The 27,989-nt window shown below is 43.8% G+C and overlaps 1 protein-coding gene across 1 annotated transcript; it reads left to right on the top strand.

The window, feature by feature from the left end:
* Positions 1-34: 34 nt before the first annotated feature.
* On the top strand, positions 35-27,347 carry IK (IK cytokine). Its single transcript, XM_069969562.1, has 20 exons — positions 35-130; positions 2,526-2,589; positions 2,759-2,851; positions 2,958-3,017; positions 3,251-3,418; positions 4,327-4,441; positions 4,584-4,654; positions 5,370-5,416; positions 5,530-5,693; positions 6,397-6,505; positions 7,019-7,058; positions 7,175-7,424; positions 9,024-9,042; positions 10,023-10,099; positions 10,939-11,018; positions 11,149-11,206; positions 18,554-18,642; positions 19,183-19,291; positions 19,757-19,791; positions 27,123-27,347. The coding sequence occupies exons 1-20, from the start codon at positions 115-117 to the stop codon at positions 27,148-27,150; spliced, it is 1,692 nt and encodes a 563-aa protein (XP_069825663.1). The 5' UTR covers positions 35-114; the 3' UTR covers positions 27,151-27,347.
* Positions 27,348-27,989: the final 642 nt, after the last annotated feature.

Here is a 27,989-nt window from a genome sequence, read left to right as displayed (position 1 = left end):
CTTCCAATGAAAGCGCAGTTCCAGGTCACGTGCTTAGGGGGCGGGTTTTGTTAGTGTACATCGGTACTGCTGAACTACTTCCTGTTTCCGGTTGGTGTATTTGCGGACGCGAAGATGCCTGAGAGGGACAGTAAGTCGGAAATATAGTACTGAATTGTTTTAATTCCTCTATTGTCCGTGTCGCGCATTACAAACACACACTTACATGGTACTAGTGCAGAGCGGGTCCCTGCACCTTACAGCGTCAGCTCTGCTACATCCAGTGCTAGTGTTATCATGTAGCAGTATGGACCTGGCCAGCCTTCAGGGAGTCATTAGGAATATCTAATAATATAATAGACCGTGTTGCCCATAACAACCAATCACAGCTCAGCTTTTGTTTATGCCAAACACTGTCAGAGAAAAAAGCTGAGCTGTGATTGGTCAGTTCTGCTATCAGCATGGAGTCTGGAGTCTCCAGCAGCCACAGCCCCCACAGCTCTGGTCGTGACATCACCATGTTATCCAGGAAGTGAAGCCTTGATGCAGTAGTAAGTGCAGGGAAAAAGCATGTTATAAGCATTTCCTGTAATAAGTGTATATTGGTAATTTGTATAACTTTGGGGGGCGATACAATACTTTAATAACAATTTTCGCCAGACTTCTCTTAATTGCTACCGTATTGATTTTATTGGGAGCTTCCATGTATAACCGAGAAGAAAGCCCCCTGGTTATCCCGGTGGTAAGACCCAGACAGATCACACCGGTGTGGAGTCTCAGCTGCTATAACAAGCTCGGATGGGAAAACGCCTAGGATCCTGACAATGATCTGAGAATCCTTAGTGAAATGGCTATAATGTGTGAGGAATACGTGGATATCGCCCAGTCCTGTTATTATTATTAGGCATTTCAGTGCTGTGATTTTTTTTTTTTTTTTTTTTTGCCTTTTGATCACTTTTCTACTTTGTGTAATACTTTATATCAAGTCGCCTCCACTATTTTGATGTTGGGACCTGAGACTCTGGTACCATCTCGTAATCGATACATGTAAGATGTTTTCAGAAGTATACCCCTGGGTGCTGGTAATAGCCATAAGGCCTGGGCTACACTGAGACTTCTGCTAGTGCACCTTATTGGCTTTCCCACGTGGTATGTTTGGATGGCCTGTCCTTAGAATAGACCATTAATGGTATTTCTACCTGGTAAGCAAAGCAGAGGCAGCATTGTTTTTGCTCAGTTGACTAGCAGGGGGTGTCAACATTTAGACCCCCACCATTAATTGGGTATTGATTTGTCTTTTCAGTATAAAGTCTTGGAATCCCCTTTAAATAGGTATTCTCATCTGGCCTAGTTATCCCCCAATTTGTGGTTAAGGGGGGGGGGGGGTAACAAATTAATCGTTGGGTGCTCGACTGCCCGAACCCCCACAATCCTGAGAATACGTTTTTAAAGCAGTACGTTAAATTCTATAGATCCTTTTGGGCTGAGGCAGTCTTTTAGAATTTAAAGTGTACCTGCTGTTTCATAATCACATTGGTGTTTCCTGCTGTTGTTAACCCTTAGAGGTGGGGTGGGACAGTACTACACACACACACACACACACACACACACCTACCTTTCTACCCTTAGGCTGTGTTCACACTATATATATTTTCGTAAAACCGTTACAACAACGGCTGTGGTTATTACGAAAATATACGTTACCTTGCCGTCTATAAAAATCCCGGCCGGAGAGTATAAACTCCGACCGGGATCCCTTGTGGCGCCGCAAACAACTGACACTAACCCTGTCAGTGCACACTATGGAGCAAGCGGCTCCGGCCACACGCTCTGTAGTGTGCTGTGGGGAGTTCTGATTCGGGCGCGCACGGATGCGCCCGCATCAGAACTCTGCGGCCCTAAAGATCATCCGGCCGGTACTGCAGTATCGGCCGGGATGATCTTTTCTGAGACCTGCAGTTCCGTGACCTGGCCAGGGGACGGAATGCCTGGTCTCATACCCAGTCTGCACATAGCCTTACACTAAGCTGCTTGTGTTGTTGTTTGCTGCAAAACTACATGGAATATAATGCAGCACTGTGGACAGTAGGTAGCAGTAGGTACCCTGGTATCTTCACATAGGGACAGCTTAAAGGGTAAACCTATGCCTCCGCTTCCATCTCCTGTACCCCTTTAAATTCCATCAATGGGTCTACTGTCCATCGGCCCAGTAAATATTGGCATCCCTTTTTAACAGGTGACACATAAGCTGAAGATACAGGGCAAGCTAATTTGCACTTACTTAGGGGCAGGATCTTGTCGGGCCTGCTGTAGCTCAAAACATATGTATATTTTTTTGCGTTTTGGGCTGCAGTTCGGAAACAGCGCAAAAAGGGGCACCGTATATTGGACTAGTTTTGGGGCCTGCAAATGTCTGGGTTATGACTGAAAAATAAAAAAAATGCATGTTTAACCAATTTTTGCACAAAAAAGCTAAAAAAAATTGCCTTATATTAACATGATCATAATGTGTGTATTATTGTAATTCTATTTCTTCCTTATTTCAGGTGAGGTGTTTTCCAATCCTCTGGCCCCAGATGGCCATGAGGTGGAAGATCTGCATTCGTTTCAGTAAGTACATGTTAATTAAATGTATACGAATACCCTTACAATTGGGAAGGACGGGCAGTAGTCCGTGTTAATCTACTATGTTCAGTATGCATGGAAATTGAGAGATGACAGCCTTTCACTTGATATTAGTTTGACTGAATACGCACATCTAATCAATCATTGCTTATAGGTCAAAGCTGACAAATGAAGACTTCCGTAAACTTCTTATGACCCCACGTGCAACACCTTCTTCTGCACCACCTACAAAATCCCGTCATCATGAGTAAGTACACCGTGAAAGCTGCTAACATCGACAAAGCTTGTGATATTGGGGAGAAAAATGCATTTTTTAAATGTCCTAATTCTAACCTTGTACTGTACCTTGTTAGGATGCCACGTGAATATAATGAGGATGAAGATCCAGCAGCCAGAAGAAGGAAGAAAAAAAGGTAACGGGATCGCTGCATTGACTTTGTCTTGTTGAACATGATCAGAATAACAGAATACATAAAAAAAAAATAAGCAAGTTTTTCCTCCTTGAAACCTTTGTAAAAATCCATGCAGATATGTATTTTTGCCACTTTATATTGACAGTTCAGGGCTATTGGATGGCAATCATTACTTCATTAGATCTTTACAATTTGTCATTTGTTGTTTTTTTTTTTTTTTTTTTTTTACTCAGTTACTATGCAAAATTACGACAGCAAGAAATTGAACGTGAGCGAGAACTTGCTGAGAAATACAGAGACAGAGCCAAAGAGCGAAGAGATGGAGTCAACAAGGACTATGAAGAAACTGAACTCATCAGCACGACGGCAAATTACAGAGCAGTGGGACCTACAGCTGAGGCGTAAGTGTATTCATCTTAGCTGGCTACATACGTAAGGTCATTGCAAGATGACAGCTATCTCTCCTGAGGATCCCCACAAATAGGTGCATATGTTGGGGGTGGGGGGGTAAGAGTCTAAAGGTCCTATACACTTTGCATCCGTAGATGGTCCCACATCTGTATGGCCTGCAATATGGCCCCCAAGCACATTAGTAAAATATTGGCTGGGGGCCGACAGATCATGTCAGGGGAGGAAAGGACCATGTTGGATTTCAAGCTCCTGTCCCTTTTGTTTTCAGGGAAATGAGTTCCAGCCAAAGCTGTCTGGCAGCAGCCTTCCACCCCTTTCTTATTTGGAACACATGAACAATTTGTAAGGCTGGACATTCATTTGTAGAGCATTATCAGAAGAGAAAACTGTTCGTCCAACAGCTGTTGAAGGTGTATGGGCACCTTTAAAGAGGCACTGTCCATTAATTTCCATAGAGCACATACTCGCAGCGGGATTGACATCCCGCTGTGAGTATGTGCTTTAACCTCCTGTAGCCCCGCCGCCGAGAGAATACATTACCTGCTCTGGTGACGCGGCTGCATTTCAGGCTCCTTGCTCCGGTCCCACTCAGCCAATCAGTGCTGCTGTGCACTGATTGGCTGAGCGGGACCGGAGCCGGGAGCCTGACATGCAGCCGTGTCGCCATAGCAGGTAATGTATTCTCTCGGCAGGAGGGCTGCGGGCGGCAGGGGGTTAAAGCACATACTCACAGCGGGATGTCAGTCCCCAAAGCGAGTATGTGCTCTATAGAAATGAATGGGACTGGATCCGCAGCGTGAAATCTGCTGCGGATCCGGTAGGTGTGAAGGCACCCTACAGCAGATTTTTACTTTGGTCATTCACTCCTGTCATTGTATTATTTATCTGATATTTTCAGGGACAAATCAGCAGCAGAAAAAAGGCGTCAGTTGATCCAGGAGTCCAAGTTCTTGGGTGGTGACATGGAGCACACTCACTTGGTGAAAGGTCTGGATTTTGCCCTGTTGCAGAAGGTTAGAAAAGGTCTTTTTTTATTTTTTTGTGACTGATATGCAAATTTATGGCGGATAACTATTTGCATATTACATATTTTATAAGTTTGATTGAGATGTTTTTGTATAAAAGATTACATTGGTTGCTGCTTTATATTGTTAGGTCCGTGCTGAAATTGCCAGCAAAGAAAAGGAAGAGGAGGATCTCATTGAAAAGCCACAGAAAGAAACCAAGTGAGTATCTATTATTTTATGTTTATTCTATTTTTATTTAAGTCCTGAAATTGCAAAACAGATACAACAAACAATGTACTAATAATGGTAATACCAACATAACATAACAATATAACATTTATATTGCTAATGTGTGTAGTAGGAAGGAAGTTTGATAAGTTTGAATGTCTGAGAAGCCCGGGGTGGGGGTAATGGGTAAAAGTTATTGAGACTTGCACAAATTGGGGGTTACTGACAGTAGCCTGTCTTAGAAGCAGTGTAACGTGACCACATGGGCTAGGGGTGAGGATTGCAGGTAAAGACTGTCAGAAATGCAGTGAATCTCTTTCTCTCTGGTTGGCTGAGCCAGTAATGGAGGAGAGTTAGTGGTATGCTATCCAGGGAATTGTGATGTCTGGATTTACAAATCTGTAGTCACTAATCTAAGGAAGGTGGTGGGGGGTCTATTCTCAATATTTTTTACATAAACACCTTAAAACATACTCTAATAACAATGGAGTTGCTAATAAAACAAATATAGTTGCTATTGGTTACATGGGTAAATTTGGGAAGACTTTGGAAAGATACTGTATTATGCATTAGTGTATTATGCTAGTCAGTTCATTAGGTCTGGCCAGAGCAAGCCATAGTGAGTTACCAACATTACATAGATCTCTTCATACATTTCTTCATGTAAATATATGGCTTGATTTAACCTTCCTTTAATCTTTTATAGAAAAGATGAAGATCCAGAGAATAAGATTGAATTTAAGACTCGCCTTGGTAAGTCCATTAGTCGCGCACAATCTGTGTTTTCTTATATGTAATAAATTTGAAAAAATGTAAACCTTTTAGAATAATAATATATAAAAATGAGTTTATTTCTTTCTTTATAGGTCGCAATGTGTACCGCATGCTTTTTAAGGGCAAAGCCTATGAGCGCAATGAGCTTTTCCTGCCTGGGCGAATGGCCTATGTTGTAGATTTAGATGATGAGTATGCAGACACTGACATTCCAACCACACTTATACGAAGCAAAGCCGACTGTCCAACCATGGAGGTAAATATTAGTAAAATTTCATAATCTAACGTTTTAAGATTCATCCTACATCCTTGTAGCTCATTCTGTACAATAAGAGATGCATCCTACATTTTTATGCCTGAGTAATAGTTTCCCTTTAAGCTTTCATCAGGTTAGACAAACCTAACCTGCTGATAGCTCCTAAATGTTCAGGAGATGCGAGGATGAAGGTATGTCTCTTATGTTCATCCTCTGCGCCGTTGAGGTGCAGTTAGTTTGCTCCACAATCTGGTAAGCCCGTTAGAAGCACCAGGGCACTGTAAGCAGCACTGCCCTACCCGCTTCATTTATTATCATTAGAAAGGGGCGGGCCGGCTGGGGGCGGATCAGCACTATGAGGGCGGGCATTGCTTTTAACAATCATACCGGACTGTGGGGAAAACGACTAACTGCACCGAAATGACGTTGAGGATGATGGTAAGAGACATACCTTCATCTTTGGCGTCTCCTGCAAAATAGAAGGCTGCTTCAGCAGCAGGTTGAGCCTGATAGTTCCCCTTTAAACTTTGCACTCAAGAGAACTAAAATGTACAAACCATTCTTTTTACATGTCAGAAGTGTCCACCTGCTGTGAACTTTATATATAACCTACGGTGAAGATCTCCCTATTACTAGCATTTAGTTAAAATAGTATATCTGTAATGCCGTCTGCCTCACTGTCACATAAACCTCTACTTTCCAGGCTCAAACAACTCTCACAACAAATGACATAGTCATCAGCAAGCTGACTCAAATCTTGTCCTACCTGAGGCAAGGAACACGCAATAAGAAGTTAAAGAAAAAGGACAAAGGTACTGGTGTATTCCTCATGTTTCCTATACGTTTCTCTGTCTTTATTTATAAGCTAATCTGCCTTTTTTAGGTGTACATGAATTTTACGTACAAAAACTTACCCTGTCCCAAGTATCTATAGTTATAGAGTATTTTTAGGTGAGAGGGAGGAGTGTATCAGTACGGCCTACTTTCTCTATTGTTTGGATGTCAATGAAACAAAGATTTTAAGTTTACTGACGTCCCATTTAGCTGTGAAAAACTATACATTTTATATTTGGTGAACTCTGAGCCAAATTATAACCACTAGTGCAAATAGAGATACCATGCTGGACAATGCAACCTGAATGATTGCTATAGCCAGATTCAGTATTGCAGAAGCCACTACAAACTAGCTTGTATATGCTCTGGGGCCATCATTACCAATGGTGGATGTAGCTGCTTCCTTTGTCAAGGGGAAATGCCTGTAACATCAAAGACCAAAGTTTCTCTACCTTTTTATAATATTATCAAATCATTTTATTTCTTTTTAGGAAAGTTGGACGAGAAGAAACCTCCAGAGGCTGATTTGAAGTAAGTTGTATATCATCATACCACTATTATTTACACAAATATACAAGTGTTGGACATAGGACTGTAATGTTTGTATACATTTACTATGCATACAATTATCTACCTTTTTATTTAAGCATCTTTGATGATATTGGAGACTACGTTCCAACTACAACCAAACCTCCACGTGAGAAAGAAAGAGAAAAGCACAGAGAAAAGGATCGTGATAGAGAGCGAGAGCGGCCAAGGGAGAGAGAACGTGACCGGGATCATGATCATGATCGTGACAGAGAGAGGGACAGGGAAAGGCCACGGGACCGAGAGAGAGACAGAGAGGAAGACAAGAGGAGGCACAGCTACTTTGAGAAGCCAAAGGCTGATGATGAGGTGGTAAATGTACATTATACTTGTCTATACCCACCTCACCTCTACTGGGTTACTAATATTAGTGTTTAGGGATAGATTTAGATTTATTGCTATACTGCTTTAAGGGATATTCTCATCTAATATCGTTATACTTGTAGGATTTATCAAGTTCAATATTTTTGCACATACATTCATCTAGCAAACTTGCCTCCTTCTCCTGATAGGCTGCTCTTTCCCTCCCATTGTTGATTGCTTGTTGTCAAGGTTACAGATCACCACTCTACTCTACAAGCAGTGGTTTGGCGTATATATAGATAGAGTATACATATTTTATATATCTGGCTATTCGTCTGTATTATAACTATATATACACCAGTCGGACCACTGCTTTTAGAGTAGAGTGGTGGTCTGTAACCTAGACAACGAGCTGTCAACAATGGGAGGGAAAGAGTGGCATATCAGGAGGAAGAGGCAAGTTTCCTATATGAATGTATTTGCAAAAATATTTAGCTTGATGATCTTGATGACAAGTATAACTAGGTTAGTTAAGATCAGAATACCCCTTTAAGACAGTGCTGTAATTGGTAATAACTCTTGACATGTCGAAAGTTTGTTGTCATTTGAAAAAATGTTCTCTTTATTAAAGGGGTACTCCGGCGGGGGGGACATTTTTTGATAGGACCGGGGAGGGGGTGGCTGAGGAAAAAGACGTCCACTCACCTCCCCGGTTCCAGCGGCGGGTCCTGCATCGTGGCACTCCGGTTTCCGGCCGCTTCCTGGTGTCTGATGCCACCCGAGACGCTATGTCTCAGGTCCGCTACGCAACTCAGTGACAGAGGCCGGATCCGTGTCAAGTCCGCTCAGATCCCGCCTCTTTCACTGAATGGCTGAGCGGACCTGAGACGTAGCGTCTCGGGCGGCGTCACACACCAGGAAGCGTCGCGATGCGGGACCCGCCGCTGGAACCGGGGAGGTGAGTGGACGTCTTTTTCCTCAGCCACCCCCTCCCCGGTCCCATATAAAAAAGTGCCCCCCCCCCCCGCCGGAGTACCCCTTTAATTGAAGTGGATATCACTGCTGAGACCGGCTGCGAAACAGATATATTCCTTTTAAAGGGGTAGTGGGTCTTAGAGGGGCAGTGTGGCATTTTTATTATTACTATGATTATTATTTATAATCTTAGCAATGATGATAATATATTTTGATATACCCGATCTCCTCTTGATACAAGCAAATGCTCACTCAACTGAACAGTTCATATTGGCAGCGGTGGGTAATTTTTTTTTAGCCCAGCATGGCCACTGAAAGTTTTTAAAAACTTGCTTGACTTAAAACAATGATGGCCCATCCTAAGGGCCCCGACTAATCAACACAACAATGAAGGAGACACACAGCCCCCTTTGCCCCTTATGTTTTTGTTTAGTAACCTAGCAGCTCGTCATTATCTTCAGTGTTTAGGTATGGTAAGAGCTATTGTAGAACTGCTTATTGCACTAGTGTTAGCAGTAGTAGTAATATATTGATGTGAAGCATTGCCCCTATTAGTACTAAATTTAAAAACAGTAATGTACATTACAGATATAATTTTAACATTAGTGTTTTTTTTGTTTTTTTTTTTAGCCTCATGATATTGACAAGGGTAAGTTACATATCACCTTGTTTGTAAGTTGTATAAACATGCAAATGAAGACTGTGTGTTTGACTGCTTCAGCTATGAAATGGTGGAAGGTGTAGCATGGTTAACCTTTGTGCTGTAGGGAGAACAAACACTTTTACCCCTAGATGCCTGTAACTGTGTATTCTACAGAAGTTGGAAGTACCTGTCTTGCATAATTACACGTACATTGGCCAACATACTCGGTGCAGGGTTTTGGTCATACTGGGTTTTATTAGGAATGAGTTTTGCTGTACATTTTTTTTTTTTTTTTTTTATCCTTTACGGTTGTAAGGAATAGTGTATTCAGTTGAGGTTTAGTTCACCCTTTCCATTTTGATGCAGTTTTTGATCACTATACATTGGTAGACATGTCCATCTATTTTGAAGATATTACAGCAGTTATGGCTTAGTCATAGAGGTGTACCCAGCCAGTGCCTGTATATCATGGATGGGAATTTATTTTAATAGGGTTAGCATGTAATGCAATTGGTTTACAGGGTTGACAAGCTCTTCACTGTCGCCCAATCTGGAATGCATGATATTTGTCGGAGTTGGACATTTGCCTCTGCAGCTGCTCTGCCCAGCATCAATTCTTCTTTTTAGGGACCGAAGGGGTGCAGCTTGACCAATAGGATGGGGAATAGCAGGATTTCAGTCCTATTTCACACATCAGCAGCCATCTGTCTTTCAGACATGTTTAGTCTATTTCTCAATTGTGATTGCAGTATAAGGAACAAGAAAAGGAGGAGATAGAGGAAATTGGGCTTTTATCTATATATACCTATATTTAGTGGACAAAAATGATAGCCTATTCTAAGGATATGACTTGTGGAGGTCTGTCCCCCTAAGCTTCTATATTTGACATGTACATATTTTGTCTGACATTACTTTTCCCCCTATAAAAATTGTAATGGTAATGTTTATCTTTATTTATTATTTTGATTTTTTTTTTTTTTTACTAGGACCTGGGTCAACCAAGGATCTTCTCAAGTCTATCAATGATAACTTTGCTGGAGCTCCTGGTTGGGAAGGAGTAGAATATCCTCTTTTTATTGTCTGTATTCTGTGAGGGAAATAACCAGGAGTAAAATGAATGGGATACAGTGTAGTTGTCACAAATACTAATGGGAATGTCAGTAGTAGTGAGTGCACTTTCACATGGCAGTATTTGGTTCTAAATTTTTAAGCATAATTTGTAAGCTTTAACTAGGAGTCGACCCTACACATACATAAAAACTATAATGGAAAGATTTGCATCCATTTTTTGGAATGACTCCTAGTTTTGTCTTGCGCACACTGATGTGAAGTACTGACCAACATACTGCCATGTGAGAGGGGCTTAGGTCTATGCAGTCATTCATACATAGTTGATCATAATGTATTGGGCTCTAAAATGAAATCTAAAACTGCATGTTTGTGCAAATTGGGAAAACAGAGTCGCCCAGATTACAGATTTTAAATGGCTATGGTTCTTAAAAGTGAAGGTATGACTTTAATTCCTGGGCCCCAATGCAAAATTAAACAGGGCGTTCACCTACAGTGTCGTATGTGGCAGAAAGTCCATTGATCTGGTGCTTAGATGTGACTGCTACCTCTGCACTGCCTATAGCTATGGCCATACTTAAAACTGGTGGTGAATGTGCACATTCCCTTAATTACTACAATGCATCTAAAATGCTTGAGTCTCGTGTTTGATTCAATAGACAGTGAATGGAACAGCAATGCCCAGCAGTTGGACCACACACAATTATACATTGTGGATAGGGTTAAAATTTTATGATGGAACAATCCCTTTAAGGAAATTCCATATTATACAGTAGCTTATTATTTGAAGTGCAGTTGTCTGTTTTACTTTATATTTCTTAACTCCTACAAACAATGAAGAAACATGAAGACAAGAAGCAGTTGGGAGATTTCTTTGGCATGTGGAACAGTTATGCTGAATGTTATCCTGCAACGTAAGTCCTACCTGGTGCACCTAGCTATGCTATAACCGTGCATGAGGTGTGAAAGAACATTTGTTTTGACATGTTGTAAGTTACTTATGAATATTATTTAATTATAATCTGTTATTCTGTTTGTTTGCAGAATGGATGATATGGCAGTAGACAGTGACGAAGAAGTGGATTACAGTAAAATGGACCAGGTAAGTTTCAGTCCAGTCCTTGATAGGAGATTTCAGGAACAATCCAAATGAACTAAAAACTGTTTGCTGTTTCAGCATAGGATTTTGTTTTGATTTTGATTGGAATGTTATGCTTTTTTTATTTTTTAAAGCCTAAAAGGCATTATCCAGGCTTAAAAAACATGACATTTACCCCCCCCCCCCCCACACACACACAAACTGCACTACTCTTGTTCTCAGTTCGGGTGTGGTTTTGGAGCCCAGTTCCACTTAAAGCAACTCTGTATCCACAATCTGACCCCCAAAAACCACTTGGACCTTTGGATAGCTGCCTTTTATCCAAGATCTTTCCTGGGGTCTGTTCGGCAGGTGATGCAGTTATTGTCCTAAAAAAACCCAGCTTTTAATCTTGCACCCGTGTCAAATTGGCATGGCCTAGAGTGTGTGTACAATAGGATTGCGACACCCCTCCATCCCTCCTCCCCACCCTCCTCATCGTTAGGAATGCCCCTAGAACATTTTCTCGTGCGTCTTATTGGGGGACACAGATACCATGGGTATAGGCTGCTGCCACTAGGAGGCGCTGACACTAAGAAAGAAACTAAGGAAGTGACTCCTGAGCAGGATATACCCGCCCACAGGCACTGAGCTAAACCAGTTTAGCTTAGTGTCAGTAGGAGGCAGACACAGGGTTCTGGGTTCTCCAGACCAGTTTCTTCCTTTATGTTTAGTTAGATTTTCTTTTTCCTTCTAGGTCCTATGGATTCTTGGGCACGGTGGGTAATCTAGACCCACCCTGATCCCCTCACTATGCGACCAGGGAACAGACCATAAATATAGATGGACTGTCTACCCTCGGTTGCCACCGGCCGGCAACGTGACACCATGGCACCAAATCAGTCTGACTGTCTGGTCGCCTTTTCTGCGGACTCTGTATCCGCACAGCCCCTTCCCGCCTCGCCCCCCAGAGCTTGGCGCGTAAGGTGAGGCACCCACCGGCTGAAGACAACAATGGTGAGTATGGGCTCCTACCTGGTGAGTATATTCTCCCTGCCCTCCCTCCCAGGCCACCATTGTATTCTTATAGACAACCCCCCTCCCCCGGGCCATGCTTTCCTCACACAGGGATTTCTCCATCTCCCCATGCTCCACTCCCTCAGGGTCACTGTACCTCTGTGGCTCTCTCCTCAGTCAGTAACAGGCCAGCCCCCTCCTCCATTTTATTTTGTACTTGTGCCTCTCTCTCTGGGTGCCATGGGGTGTACAGTGAGGGATCGCCCACTCCTGTCAGTGCTGTGCAGGCTGCAGTTTCCCGCCTTTTTTCCCTATTGTGGCTATGTCTGGAGTACCTGCTCTGGAGGATGCTCCGCCTCCTCCGTTAGGCCCCGCCCCCTGTCGGCCGCAGCATCCCGCCATTTTTCTTAGGTTGCTGAGCCTGCACTACTGCACTGTGGATGCCCCGCCCCTCCCGTTAGGCTCCGCCCCCTTTCGGGTGCAGCGTGGGCCACAGCATCCAGCCCTGTATCTTATGTGGCTGATTCTGCACTGTGGGATGCTCCGCCCCCTCCCGTTAGGCCCCGCCCCCTTCGGGAGCCGCACAGCCCGCAGCATCCCAACATTTTTCTTAAGTTGCTGGGACTTACTGACTGTGTGATGCCCCGCCCCCTCCCGTTAGGCCCCGCCCCCTTTCGGATGCTGTAAGGGCCGCAGCATCACCATTTTTGTTATCTTTTTAACTCTGTGGAGCCTTCACTGTGATGCCCCGCCCCCTCCCGGGTTGCCCCGCCCCTTTTCGGGTGCTGCGGACTGCAGCATCCTGCCTTTTTATTAGGATTGTGGCTACACTGAGCCTACACTGAGGGATGTTGCTCCCCCCCGCCACGTGTGTGTGGTCTCCCGGGAGAGCTACCACACACACTGTTCTATTCCCAGCAGCTTCTCCTGCCACCTACTGGTGGAAGTGGTTATTACACCATTACATATATAAGAATGGCTTGCATCAAATTTTCTTATGGCCAATGTTCCATATAATGTTCCAGCAACCCTTGGTCTGCAGATCCAGCATTTTTGGTGCTGGTTGACCCCTCTGTGTCAGATTTTATATATTTAAGATTACATTAATACTTATATACACATTCTGGTTCCCCTCCAACCACATACGCACAGACACATTCCCCATCACCATACGGTGTTTCTGTGCCCTCAGTGAGATCCTTCTGCTACATGGTGTCACAAGTAGGACACTGCACCAGACACGTTACTCATTACTAGACAGAGTTTACTGTGCTCTGAGCAGAACCCTCTGCTACATAGTGTCACGAGAAGTACATGGAACCAGACACGTTACCCGCTATCCAGGTGGTGTATCTGTGCTCTGAGCAGAACCCTCTGCTACATGGTGTCACGAGAAGTACATGGAACCAGACACGTTACCCGCTATCCAGGCAGTGTATCTGGGCTCTGAGCAGAACCCTCTGCTACATGGTGTCACAAGAATTTCATGGAACCAGACACGTTACCCGCTATCCAGGCGGTGTATCTGTGCTCTGAGCAGAAGCCTCTGCTACATGGTGTCACGAGAAGTACATGGAACCAGACACGTTACCCGCTATCCAGGCAGTGTATCTGTGCTCTGAGCAGAAGCCTCTGCTACATGGTGTCACGAGAAGTACATGGAACCAGACACGTTACCCGCTATCCAGGTGGTGTATCAGTGCTCTGAGCAGAACCCTCTGCTACATGGTGTCACGAGAAGTTCATGGAACCAGACACGTTACCCGCTATCCAGGCGGTGTATCAGTGCTCTGAGCAGAACCCTCTGCTACATGGTGCCACGAGCAGGACACGGATCCAGACACGTTATCTGTTTCCAGGCGGTGTATCTGGGCTCTGAGCAGAACCCTCTGCTACACGGTTTCCCAACCAGGAGAACCGTCTGCTACATGGTTGGTCATACAGGTTATGGGACCAGACACATCACCCATTGCCAATCATTGTTCCTGTGTTACTCAGAGCTACCCCCTCTGCTACAGGATGTCACAAGCACAAGACATGTCCTGTCATTCACATCACCCCTTAGCGGGCGGTGCTTCAAACCTGCCTCTCATCTTCATGACATAGATTCCTTTACTACATGATGTCACGGACATAGAACTGGACATGTTACCCCCTCCCAGGTGGTGGTACAAGGTTATTCAGAGCTCTGCCCTCTGTTGCATGATATGGCTCCAACTACATTACCTGTAGTTTGGTGTGCACAGATTGTGGTATTCTGTTACACGATGTAATACACCTTCTTCAGGTCCACTCATTATAGTGCATTATAGTGGTGATGCTTGGCATTTCTTGTGTCCAGTTCTCGTTTACATTGGGACACAGTCCTCTTCTCTTCCCTGCTCCCAGAGCACACCCTGTAGGCTTCTGTTTGCTTGTCTAGTTTACAGGTCTGACCAGGCACATTACCTGCTTCCAGTCCAGGGATTTGTATCTCTTGAATGCTGGTCCTTGGTTACTTACTGCTTGCAGCTACTCTGCTCGTGTTACCCTGTATATTACCTTTCATCCTCGTAGGACTCCCATGATCGGTGCCTGTCACTTCAGGGGATCATCATAGGGTAACTTGTTACCACACCATTTCGTCTTCTGTATGTTTCCACTAGCAAGTCTCATTACCTGCTCTCGGGCAGTGTAACCTTGGTTTATTCCTCTCGGGCTGTATCCTTTCTAAAGCCCGAGCATCCTGCTACGTGTCCCACTACACAAGGTACAGAACCCCTCGCTTTACCTGCCCCCAGACTGTTGTACTGTCATACTCTGGTCCTCTGAGTGGCCGGCAGCATATAGGTACAGTCACTATTTCATCCTGGTACTGTCAGGGTGGTTCTTCTGTCCTTCATCTGGGCATAACTACCATGTTTTGGCATTTGTTTCACTGGCTGTTACCCAGTAGTATGGCTTAGTAACAGTAGTAGTATTGTATTGCTTAGACCGTCCCCTCTGCTATACTGCGGATGGCCCTCAGCGAGGTTTGTTCTTATTGTCTCATGGTGCTCTACTTCAGGAAGCTGTCCTTGGTCAGCACCAGCCACATTGCCTCTTCTCTTTGATCTGGGTGAAGTGAGGCCTCTCGGTTCCTCAGGTAAAACAGTAAGGGTTTCTTCTACCCCTGGTGTATGTAGGACATCGACTGCCTACATGACTCACAGTGCTGCTTTAGGACGTCTTCTTCTGCATCTGCCTATGGCCAACATGGCAAGTATTTAGTCTTCTCTCTTAGGCAGCTGCAGTCTCACAGGGTAAGGATTCCTGTTTACTGCCTGTACTGTTTCTCTACCGTCCTAAGCCTAGGTGTATGGTCCCTTTGTGGTCTAGCTTCTCCAAGTGTCCTTTTTTGGCCATATGGACTATGAAGCATTGTTGTTCTCAGTTCAGGGTTTTGCAGTGCTCCCGCATACACAGTTATTCCTACGCTCTGGAGTAGCACACTGTTGTGCATGACCCCCCTATCCTAGGTTTGGTTTTTTACTACTCAGTCAGGAAATCTTCAAGCAGTCCTTCTCTCCTCCGTGAGGATGGAATATTTAGTATAATAGGTATCCTACAGTCCTCCAGAGGACTGTTATTCCGAGATTGCTTCTTCCGACAGGCAGGTGTGGGTTTTCGGCCCTCATTGGCCTCTATGAGCACTCCTGCTTGACTTGCTTGTCCTTGGTCTTCTTGTTGACCTGCCATGCTCTCCAGATGGGACTCCCGGTCCCCCTCCCTAATCTTGTCTCCCATGTGGAGTCCTCGAGAACTTCTCCATTAAAGATTTCCTCTACTTGCAAACAGGGTTGTTCACTGGCCTATGTCTGGCCCTACCTAAGGCTCTATCGTCTCCGAACCTATTGCATTCTGGCCAGGCTTCATTTGTTCGGCAAGTTGCCAATTCTCGATCATCTTTTCTCATTCACCATTAAAGTCCCCTTGTTTTCCTGTTGCTCTGTCCACCAGAATGCATCTGGCTCTCGCCTTTCCAATTGCCTAGGGATCCGGTTGAGCTGGTTGATCCGCTAATATCTTCAATGTGGCCATTGGATCCCGTATAAGGTTCCTTTCTCAAGCAATGTCTCTGCTCACCCTTTGAGGCGTTGGTCTCTAGATCTAGTCTACATATGGACTCTAGTCTATGTATTAACTGTTGTTCCCATTGTCCTGTGACAATGCCCATCAGCCTTACCTCGACCTCCCTCAACGGTTTTCTTCTTTGACTCCATGCTCTCAAGTACCTCTAGGCTTCCTTGGAGCGGAGTGTTTTATATAATCGACCTCCTTTCTAAGGCTTTAACAGCCCATGGAGTTGTTTTTTTCCCGGCCTACTGGCTTCCTCTGCTCATCTTTTCTGTCGGACACTGCGGGGTACCTGGTACTACTGTACTCTTTTCAGGACAACTTGCTCAAGATTCAGATCATGGTTTTCTTTTCTCCCTCTCCTTCTTTCCCTGGACTGCATTACGCTTGGAAAGCTTTATTCTTATTAACATGTATGTGTTTCTCAGATGGGGTAACTCATGTCATAGGCCATGGCTTTCTCTTCTCAGTGAAGACTGTACTCCTAGGCCTATGGAGCTTCCAGCCTGGCCATTCTTCCCTGCTCCATAGTCAGGGACGCAGCTTCTCCTGCATCTCATGTGGCACCTTCTATGAGAGACTCTCAGTCCTTTCTCCTTTATTTGACGCCTTAGGCCTCTAGGTGCCACGAAACATTTTCCAGTCTCTCCCGTCATGGTTGTATTTGCCTTTTTTCTGTTCTACCTCAGAGTAAGTCCCTGCCGCCTGTGGTCGCCTACTTGGCTGGGCGTCTGCTTTTTTCCCCACATCTAGCCTACTAGTTCTGTTGGACTCAATGTTACATCATGTTGCTGGCTTCCAGGAAGGCCACAACCCACTCTGCAGTGCAGCACGTTGCTCCAGGGACTAGACCTGCTTTCCTTTGCCGCGGACCTGTCGGGGTTTTCTCTGACGCATTCAGCATCATCCCTTGCTCTATTCCTAGTTGATGGTTGTGTTGGTGCTATTCTGTGCCTTCTCGCCAAGCGCTCTTGTCTAGCGGTTATCTTTCCCACCCCATGGACTGCTTTTGGACGTCCCATGGTATCTGTGTCCCCCAATAAGACGCACGAGAAAAGAGGATTTTTTACTCACCGTAAAATCTCTTTCTCGTAGTCTTCATTGGGGGACACAGCACCCACCCATTTTTCTTTTGGGTTTTTCCTCGGTATGGTAGTTTTCTCCGTTTTGGTGTTATTCCTACTTTACCTGTTCTTGACTTCTCCTACTGCTCTTGTACAAACTGGTTTAGCTCAGTGCCTGTGGGCGGGTATATCCTGCTCAGGAGGAGTCACTTCCTTTGTTTCTTTCTTAGTGTCAGCGCCTCCTAGTGGCAGCAGCCTATACCCATGGTATCTGTGTCCCCCAATGAAGACTACGAGAAAGAGATTTTACGGTGAGTAAAAAATCCTCTTTTCTCCTATTCCTCACCTGTTTGAACACTGCACATGTGCACTGTTCACACAGGTGAGGAATAGGAGAAAATGTTCCTGCGGCATTCCCAATGATGAAGAGTGCGGGGAGGAGGGACGGCGGGGTATTCTAGGCTATGCCAATTTGACACAGGGCTGCAAGATTTAAAAGTTGTTTTTTAGGACAATAACTGCATCACCTGCTGATCAGACCCCAGGACAGATCTTGGATTAAATGCAGCTATCCGAAGGTACAAGCAGTTTGGGGGTATCAGATTGTGGGTACAGAGTCGCTTTAAGTGAATGGAGCTGAATTTCAATACCACACACAACCTGAGGACAGGGGTGGTGCTGCTTTTGCAAGAATGAAGTTATGTTTCTTATCCTGGATAGCCCCTTATCCAGGCTTGGTGTAACATAGCTACTTTCTACTAGAAACTGCGCTATTCTTCTCTTCAGTTTGTGTGTGGTATTGGATCTCATTTTCATTTAACTGAATGGACCAGAGTTGTAGTACTGTGCACACAACCGAAGGGAAGTGTGGTTCTGTTTTTTGAAGGACAGCAGCTATGTTCTTCTAATCCTTAATAACTCTTTCAAGGCATGTTCACACGTCTTATAACGGCATGTTTTCTGCCATAAAAATCAAATCAATTTCCACATGAAAAACCTGTTATTTCCTTTGAAAACCCCACTTAAATTTATCTTATTGAGTCCCTTCAGTTAGCTGACTGGCAGGAAGTTGTTTGACACCAACCACATGATGGCCTGGCCTGTGAAGAGTATATAATACAATGGTCTATTACTGGTTATCGCATGTAGTACTTATGTAAGTGGTTACTAAACGATATATTTTTTTCTTTTGCAGGGTAATAAGAAGGGACCTCTGGGTCGATGGGACTTTGATACACAAGAAGAATACAGTGAATATATGAACAATAAAGAGGCTCTGCCCAAGTAAGTAGTTGTCTCATTGTGAGGGGCATAACTAGAGCTTGCTAGGTCCCCAAGATTTACTATTTTTCAGCCCCCTCCACACAGGTCCTGATATAGGCCAACATAAAAACCAATGCTAGGTTGGGACTTTGCACAAATTGCTAGCCAGCAGTAACCTTTATAATTATACTGCGCAATGTGGATACTGTGAGTAATAATTAGAGATGAGCGAACCTCGAGCATGTTCGAGTCGATCCAAACCCGAACTTTTGGCATTTGATTAGCGGTGGCTGCTGAACTTGGATAGAGCCCTAAGGCTATGTGGAAATCATGGATATAGTCATTGGCTGTATCCGTGTTTTCCAGACAACCTTAGAGCTTTATCCAAGTTCTGCAGCCCCCGCTAATCAAATCAGATCTCTAGTAATAATGCTTTTTTGTTTCTTATATAACACAATGGGAGGGTGCCAGGCCTCTTTTTTTTCCACATTTATAATACATATTTGAGGCCCACCAGGTTATACTTTTAACATCTTGCATATTAAATGTTTCATTACTTAGGGCTGCATTTCAGTATGGTATTAAAATGTCAGAGGGGCGTAAAACAAGACGCTTCAAGGAGACCAATGAAAAAGCAGAACTGGACAGACAGTGGAAAAAGATCAGTGCGGTAAGGATAGTATTGCTTTTATATAACAATCAATTTCATTTAACTAAGGATCTGTATACTTTAATTGTACATCTGGATGATTTGGATTTAATGAAGTGGAAATCTGGTGCAACCAGTTAAATCTGCCTTATAACTTTCATATATCTAAGGCAGATTTGTAAATTAAAGCAGAAATATAATTTACTGATACTTTTAGAGTGTGTGTATGTATGTGTGTGTATGTATGTGTATGTATATATATATATATATATATATATATATATATATATATATATATATATATATATATATATATATAATATTATTATTATTATTATTATTATTTTTATTTATTAATTTTTTTTTCCTTATTACGGTATAGGAGGTAAAAATAAAACATGCCCTGAGTTTGATGAACCACAATCTCTAAAAACACCACTGGTAATGTGTCTTTCAATTCTAATGACTGTGTGCTTCTTTGTCTAGATCATTGAAAAACGTAAGAAACTGGAGGCTGATGGGTAAGTGTACAACTAAGACAGATTATCATGTAGTATTGGTTAACAGTACCAAAATTTAGGCTATTGTAAAAACCAGGATACTTCACTGCTTGCTTGTGTGTTAGCAGTTCTAGGTGCAGAATAAAAGTAAAGGGGTTCCCTGTAGTTTACATTTTTATTTTATGAAAACGTGAAATGTGTTAAATAGAGATGGCTGGAAAACCACTTTTTGTTTTTTGATATTTTGCTGCTCTTAGAAAATAAGAAGTATCATATTGCTTCCCTAGGGCCCCATAGGTGAGTTTTAGGTTCCCCACTGAATGCTCCAACCTTTACTTCTGAGATGGACCCTCGACAGTGACGGCCCGCTCAGCCAATTCTGCTTCAATCAGTAATTGGCTGAGCGGGTGTCACAGGCGGAGAAAGATCATGTGACTTAAGAAGTCTCAAGAACTGCATGTTATAGTATGTGCATGTCACACCACTTAAGGGTGGGTTTATACTGAGGAATTCTCGCGGATAATGTCAGCAGAATTCCGCAGTATGTCCGCGCGCACGGCCATGCGCCTTTCTGCCGGCTCCATAGACACCATTCTATGGGCCGGCGTATTCCGCTATCCGCCGAAAGAAGTAACATGTCACTTCTTTCGGCGGATAACGGAATACGCCGGCCCATAGAATAGTGTCTATGGAGCCGGCGGAAAGGCACGCGCGGCCGTGCGCGCAGACTTACTGCAAAATTCCGCGGACATTATCCGTAAGAATTCCCCAATATGAACCCACCCTAAGAGTCCAAATCCTATTATCCAAGTACTGCACATGTCACCGCACATGACACTGCCTATGTATTTGGACTTCTCAATCACATTCCCATTGCATGTGTTTGCTTACTTAGTAAGTATTGCCACAGATCCATAAGGCTTCCCATATTTCAGTATGGATAAGGTAACACACATGGTCACACTGAATGACTAATGCTGAAGTGTATCAGGTGGGCTGGTAACTGTTTAGTTCACAAGCAACGAATTCCCGTTGTTAAAGTGTCACTATCGTATTGTTGTTATTTTTGCAGAAACTTTATTTTTGCGATTTTAAGAAACTTTGTAATTGGGTTTATTGGGAAAATATGCCATTATCTGCATTCAAGGTGGTGTTGCTGTTACTCAGAGCTTCCCCCTTTGCTACAGGATGTCATAAGCATATCACATGTCCTGTCATTCACATCACCCTTTGGCGGGCGGTGCATCAGGCCTGCCTCTCATCTTCACAGCATGGATTCCTTTACTACGTGATGTCACAGACATGAACTGGAAGGGTTTGTTGGGGATGGCAATTCCGTAGCGGTGGTGCTCGAGGCAATGGATAACCGAGTATAATAGTAGAAAGGACCCGGCACTCACCAGATAATGTTGCTAATTTATTGTAGTGCAGTAGTGCACAAAGCATCAGGCACAAGTAGGACGCGTTTCGGCCAAGCATGGCCTTCATCAGCTCAGAGTGTACACTACAACAAATTAGCAACATTATCTATCTAGTGAGTGCCGGGTCCTTTCTACTAATATACACAAACATGAACTGGACACGTTACCCCCTCCCAGGTTGGTGGTGCGAGGTTATTCAGAGCTTTGCCCTCTGCTGCATAATATGGATACAACTACATTACCTGTAGTTCGGTGCGCACAGATCCAGTTCTCATTTACATTGTGACACATTCCTATCTTTTCCCTGCTTTCAGTCCACACACTGTAGACCACTGTTACCACAGTTTTTATGTTCCACCAGGCACATTAACTGCTTCCAGTCTAGGTATTTGCATTTCCTGACTGCTGATCCTCTGTTACTTACTGCTTCCAGCCATTATGCTCATGTTACCCTATATATTACTTTTCCTCCTCGTAGGACTTCCATGAACTTTGCCTGTCCCATCAGGGGATCATCATAGGGTAACACTTTACTCACACCATATTGTCTTCTACATGTTTCCACCAACAAGTCTCATTACCTGCTCTCGGGCAGTGTAACCTTGTTGTATGCCTCTCGTGGCTGTATTCTTTCTAAAGCCTGAGCTTCCTGCTACGTGTCCCACTTCACAAGATACAGATCCGGTCACATTTGCATCCTGGTACTGTCAGGGTGGTTCTTCTGTCCTTCATCTGGCATAACGGCCATGTTCTGGCATTTGTCTTACTGGCTGTTCCACAGTAGTATTACTTGTATTGCTTAGACCCTGTTCCTCTGCTACTTTGCAGATGGTCCTCAGCAAGGTTTAGTCTTATTTTCTCATAGTCCTCTACTTTATGTAGCTGTCCTTGGTCAGCACAAGTCACATTGCCTTTTTTCATTGATCTGGGTAAAGTCGGGCCTCTCGGTTTCTTCTACCCCCTGGTGTATGCAGGACATCTACTGCCTACATGACTATCACAGTGATACTTTAGAAATTCTGCATCTGCCTTTGGCCAACATGCCAAGTACTTAGTCTTCTCTCTCTTAGGCAGTTGCAGTCTCACGGGGTGAGGATTCCTGTTTACTGCCTGTACTGTTTCTACGCCCTCAGCATAGGTGTCTTGTCTCTTTGAGGTCTAGCTTCTCAAAGTGTCCTTGCTTGGCCATACGGACTATGGAGCCTTGTTCTCACTTCAGTGTTTTGCAGTGCACCCGCATACCATTATTCCTTCTCCCTGAAGTAGTTTGGTGTTGTGTATAACCCCCTATCCTGGGGTGTTTTTTTTTTTTTTTTTTTTTACACCACTCAGCAAGGAAATCTTCAAGCAGCCCTTCTCTCCTCGACGAGGACAGAATATTTAATATAATAAGTATCCTCCAGTTACCTTCTCTGAGTAATGTTATTCCGAAATTGCCTTTTCTGATAGGTGCATGTGGGTTTCAGGCCCTTGCTGGCGTCTGTGATCACTCCTGCTTGACTTCCTTGTCTTTTTTTGTTGGCCTGCCATGCTCTTCAGCTGGAGCTCCCAGTGCCCTTCCCTTATCTTGTCTCCCACGTGGAGTCCTCGAGATCTTCATACCTTTAAGGGCCCTATTCCACCGGACGAATATCGTTTGCATAATCATTAAAGGGGTTGTCCGGCGATAAAAAATTATTCACAGAATAACACACATTACAAAGTTATACAACTTTGTAATGTATGTTATGTCTGTGAATGGCCCCCTTCCCCGTGTTTCCCCCCACCCACGCTAGACCCGGAAGTGTGGTGCATTATACTCACCGCATCTCGTGTCGTCCACGGTCTCCGATCCTCAGCAGTGACGTCTTCTTCGGGAGGCCGGCGGATCTTCCCGAGTGCCGGCCGCCCTCTGCAGCGTCATCCGAAGCTCAGCCGCGATTGGCTGAGCATAACTGTGCTCAGCCAATCGCGGCTGAGCAGCTGATGACAAGGCCGCGTCATCAGCCGCTCAGTCGCGATTGGCTGAGCACAGTTATGCTCAGCCAATCGCGGCTGAGCTTCGGATGACGCTGCAGAGGGCGGCCGGCACTCGGGAGGATCCGCCGGCCTCCCGAAGAAGAAGTCACTGCTGAGGATCTGAGACCGTGGTCGGCACGTGACAGGTAATGTATAGCGTACCACACTTCCGGGTACACGGGTGGGGGTGGTGGGACACGGGGAAGGGGCCATTCACAGACATAACATACATTACAAAGTTGTATAACTTTGTAATGTGTGTTATTCTGTGAATAATTTTTTATCGCCGGACAACCCCTTTAACGATCTCAAATGACCGCTATTGCGAAAGACCTGAAAACGTTCACTCATTTCCATGGAACGATATCATTACTTTTGATCGTAATTGCGATAGTTTTTTCTTCGCTATTTATTTGCTATTGCGTTCGTATCTATTATGAATGACCGAACGATGTCTTATTCAATGCGAATGTTTTGCGAACGAGCAACGATAAAAATAGGTCCAGGTCTTATAAAGCGATCAACGAACTCTCGTTTGGTCGCTAATCGTTAACTACATTTCAATCGAACGATTATCGTTTAGATTCGAACGATTTAACGATAATCTGAATGATAATCGTCCGGTGGAATAGGGCCCTAAGGTTTCCTCTCCTTGCAAACAGGGTTGTTCACTGGCCTATGTCTGGCCCTACTTAAGGCTCTATTGTCTCCAAACTTAGAGCATTATTGACAGACTTACTTCGATTTCACAAGTTGTCAATTCTCGATCATCTTTTTTCATTCACCATTAACGCCTACTTGTTTTTCTGTTGCTTTGTCCACTGGAATGCATCTGGCTCTGGCCTTTCCAATTGCCTAGGGCTCCGGTTGAGCTGGTCGATCTCTTCAATGTGGGCATTAGTCCCTACACAAGGTTTCGTTCTTCTGTCCTTCTCCCTCTTTCGCAACAGACTGTCTATTCTCTCCTTTTTTGCTGTTCTGCTCTTACCAAGCAACGTCTCTGCTCACCTTTTGAGGCGTTGGGGTTCTAGATGTAGTATACATATAGACTCTAGTCTATGTATTACCTGTTTTTCCATTGCCCCGTGACAGCTCCTGTGCCCATCCACCTTTCCCTTGACCTCTTCTGAGACTCCAAGCTCTCTTGAGTACCTCTAATGTTCCTTATAGCAGAGTGTTTTACATGTTCAACCTTCTTTCTAAGGCTGAACAGCCCATGGAGATGTTTTTCCTGGCCTATTAGCTTTTCCTCTGCTCCTCCTTTCTGTGGCACTGCGGGGTACCAGGTATTACTGTACTCCAGGACAACTTACACAGGATTCAGATTGTGGTTTTTCTTTTCCCCTGCTCCTTCTTTTCCCTGAACTGCATAACGTTTGCAAAGTTTCATTCTTCATATTAACATCTATGTGTTTCTCAGATGGGGTAACTCGTGTCATAGGTCATGGCTTCCCCCACATTGCCATAATTCTCTTGTGCTCGACCTTTGTCTTCTCGGTGGAGACTGTACTCCTACTCTATGGTGTTTTTAAACCTGGCCATTCTTCCCAGCTCCATAGTCAGCAGAGATACAGCTTCTCCTGTATCTCACCTTGCACTTTGTATGAGGGACATTTGGTCGTTTCTCCTTTATTTGACTCCTTAGGCCTCTATGCACCATGATACATTTTCCAGGACCTCTCTTCATGGCTGTGTTTCTGAGGTCCTTGTTCCGATATGTACCTTTTTTTTGTGTTCTAACTCAAGGTAAGTCCCTGCCGCCTGTGGTCGCCTACTTGGCTTGGCATCTGCTTTTTTCCCTACATCTAGCCTACCAGTTCTGTTCGTCTCACAGTTACATCATGTTGCTGGCTCCCTGGATGGCCACAACCCACTCTGTCTGCATACAGCACATTGCTCCAGGGACTAGACCCTTTTTCCTTTGCGGTGGATCGGACACATTCACCATTAACCCTTGCTCTATTCCTAGGAGCTTCCTTACTACTTTTGTAGTTGATGGTTGTGTTGGTGCTATTGTCTCGGTGGTGCCTTCTCACCAAGCTCCTTTTGTCTAGCGGTTATCTTTCCCACCCCGTGGACTGCTTTTGGACGTCCCATGGTATCTGTGTCCCCCAATAAGACGCACGAGAAAAGAGGATTTTTTTACTCAACGTAAAATCTCTCTCATAGTCTTAATTAGGGGACACAGCACCCACCCATTTTCTTTTGTTTTTTTTCCTTGGTATGGTAGTTTTCTCCGTTTTAGTATTATTCCTACCGTACCTGTTTTTGACTTCTACTGCTCTGGTACAAACTGCTTTAGCTCAGTGCCTGTGGGCGGATATATCCTGCTCAGGAGTCACTTCCTTTGTTTCTCTCTTAAGGCCCTATTCCACCAACAGATCTGACAACAGATTATCTGCCAAAGATTTGAAGCCAAAACCAGGAGTGGATTTGAAAAGAGGAGAAATCCAGTCTTTTCTTTATGACCTGTTCTCTGATTATAGTCTGTTCCTGGGTTTGCCTGCAAATCTTTGGCAGATAATCTGTTGGTGAAATAGGGCCTTAAGTGTCAGCGCCTCCTAGTGGCAGCAACCTATACCCATGGTATCTGTGTCCCCCAATGAAGACTTTACGGTGAGTAAAAGTTATTTTTTTTTTTCTCCTTTGAAACTACTCTATTTGGCTGAAAAACTAGATGGCATTGAATCTGTAGTAAAAAGCAAGGCCTTATACATATTGGGTGGATTTATTATTGCAAATGTGTGTGAATTCTGGCATAATTTATAACAACCTCCCACAGGTGGGTTCCAATTTGAATATACACAGTAAACTCACAGGCATTGAGGCCTTATGAAAAAATGTTTTTTTTGTTTTTTAATGTTTGCATCCACTTCTGGTTTTGGGTGAAAAGTACATACAAATGGTCAATCATGCGCTGTGTGAAGAGTACCACAGGAAACTAGATTAGTAATAAAGCAGACCTGTCAGCAGGAGTTAAACAGAGGTGAAGAAAGCCCATCAGGATTCCAGTTTTTTTTTTTTTCTTTTCCTTTATTTTTTATCCCCATACTCCTTTCCAGCTTTTAGAAATGAGCCCTTCTTCTGTTATGTAAAAGTCCAGGGTGCGTTCCCCAGCAAGTGGGTACAAAGGCAGTGATAAAGAAGACTTGGACTAGGGCCCTATTACACCAAAAGTTGTCTTCCAGATTTTTTTTCAGCCAAAGCCAGGAATGGACTATAAACAGAGAACAGGTTGTAAAGATAAGACTGATATTTCTTTTTTTTTCAAATCCATTCCTGACTTTGGCTGAAAAAAAGCTGTCAGACATCTTTTGGTGTGATAGGGCCTTTAGAGCGTTATTACACGGGCTGATGGTGGCCCGATCTATACTGTAAACAAGCGACAATCTGCTAGATTACACAGTCCGATAATTGTTTAGCAAGGGCTTCACGGACATTGACAGTGATGTCCATGCAGCCTTTGCCTGAAAAGTTTTTACATTGTATATCTCCGCTCCCGATCTTCTCCTGCTCACTGCGTGTTTCATTATGTTGGACGGGGAAACCTTCCATTACAGGGCTTTCCCGTCCATAGGGCCCGTAATTTACAGGACATGTGAATAAGCCCTTACATGGGATTGTGCTGTGTTATGCCCCATGGGCTTTTGAGCCGTATGTACCTAACAAAGGCTTATATATTGGTGTTGGAAAGCACTATGGAAATAGAAAAGGTATGGGCAGAATCCTGATGACTAGTCCTATCTAGCTATGGGCTTATTCATAATACTTTTTTACCCGCTGACACAATGATTTTTAAATATAGAACAATTATGGAGAATTTTGCCCTTGTGTGCCAGTTCTCTTTTGTGGCTCACTCTTGTGATTCTGATAATAGATGGTCTTTCCTTATGTTACCATTTCAGCTAACAATGTTTTGCCTTTAATTTTCAGGGTTGAAGTAAAGAGACCTAAATACTGAAGCTGTGTACATTTAGTGATATTGTAAATTTCAATTCAAATGACCTAATCATAAGTTGTGAATTACCAAGCTTTGAATTATTAGTCCTTGTCATTTTCTCAATTTAGCCGAAGTAAAGCTGTATGTTGTTCATTGTTACTGGAATTATTAATGCCCAATATTGTGTTCAAGTGTCTATTAAATAATTTGACACTCTTGATTTGTGTGTGTCATTTTATATTAAACTAATATAATGTAAAATGGTGGCTTAGCACAATTGCCTTGATTCCTGGGGATCTTGGACAAAAGCTTACTATGGAATATTTGCATTGATGTATGTATATTCTTTCTTGATGTATTTTTTTCCCCCTCTGTGCTCTCATGCCCCAACAACACAATCCAGCAAATTCTATGGAGGTACAGCAAGCAAGATTTCCAAACCTGTGGCCTATGAGGGCACAACTGCACACAGTGCTCACATAACACAAAATAAGGCCCAGACTGACACAATTGTTGCGGCTCCTTCTGTCTTTCCATTGGAAATCTATAAATATGATCATGGAGTGCTAATTGGTCACTATAGTGGCCAGGGGCCTAACAATGAGGTCCAGGTCTGCCATCAGTGACCCTATTAATTTTATCATGGCCCTCAAATATTAATTAGTATCCTGTGCTGATGTCCCCAGCTAGCATAGCTGACGCCCAGCTCTTGTAATGTGACGCAGGCAAGGAGAGCTTGTGTATTAGTATTGTTACCCTGCCGGCAAGGTAGCACAGAGCTCTGAATATCCCGACCACACTATATGTATTTCATCCAAGCTCTACAGCTGTCATAGATAAACATGTAGAGAGGAGCAGAA

The sequence above is a fragment of the Dendropsophus ebraccatus genome, chromosome 1 (assembly GCF_027789765.1).
Source record: "Dendropsophus ebraccatus isolate aDenEbr1 chromosome 1, aDenEbr1.pat, whole genome shotgun sequence".
Lineage (NCBI taxonomy): Eukaryota > Metazoa > Chordata > Amphibia > Anura > Hylidae > Dendropsophus > Dendropsophus ebraccatus.
Note: the sequence above shows the minus strand (reverse complement) of the source record. Positions and strands in the feature narration are given on the sequence as shown.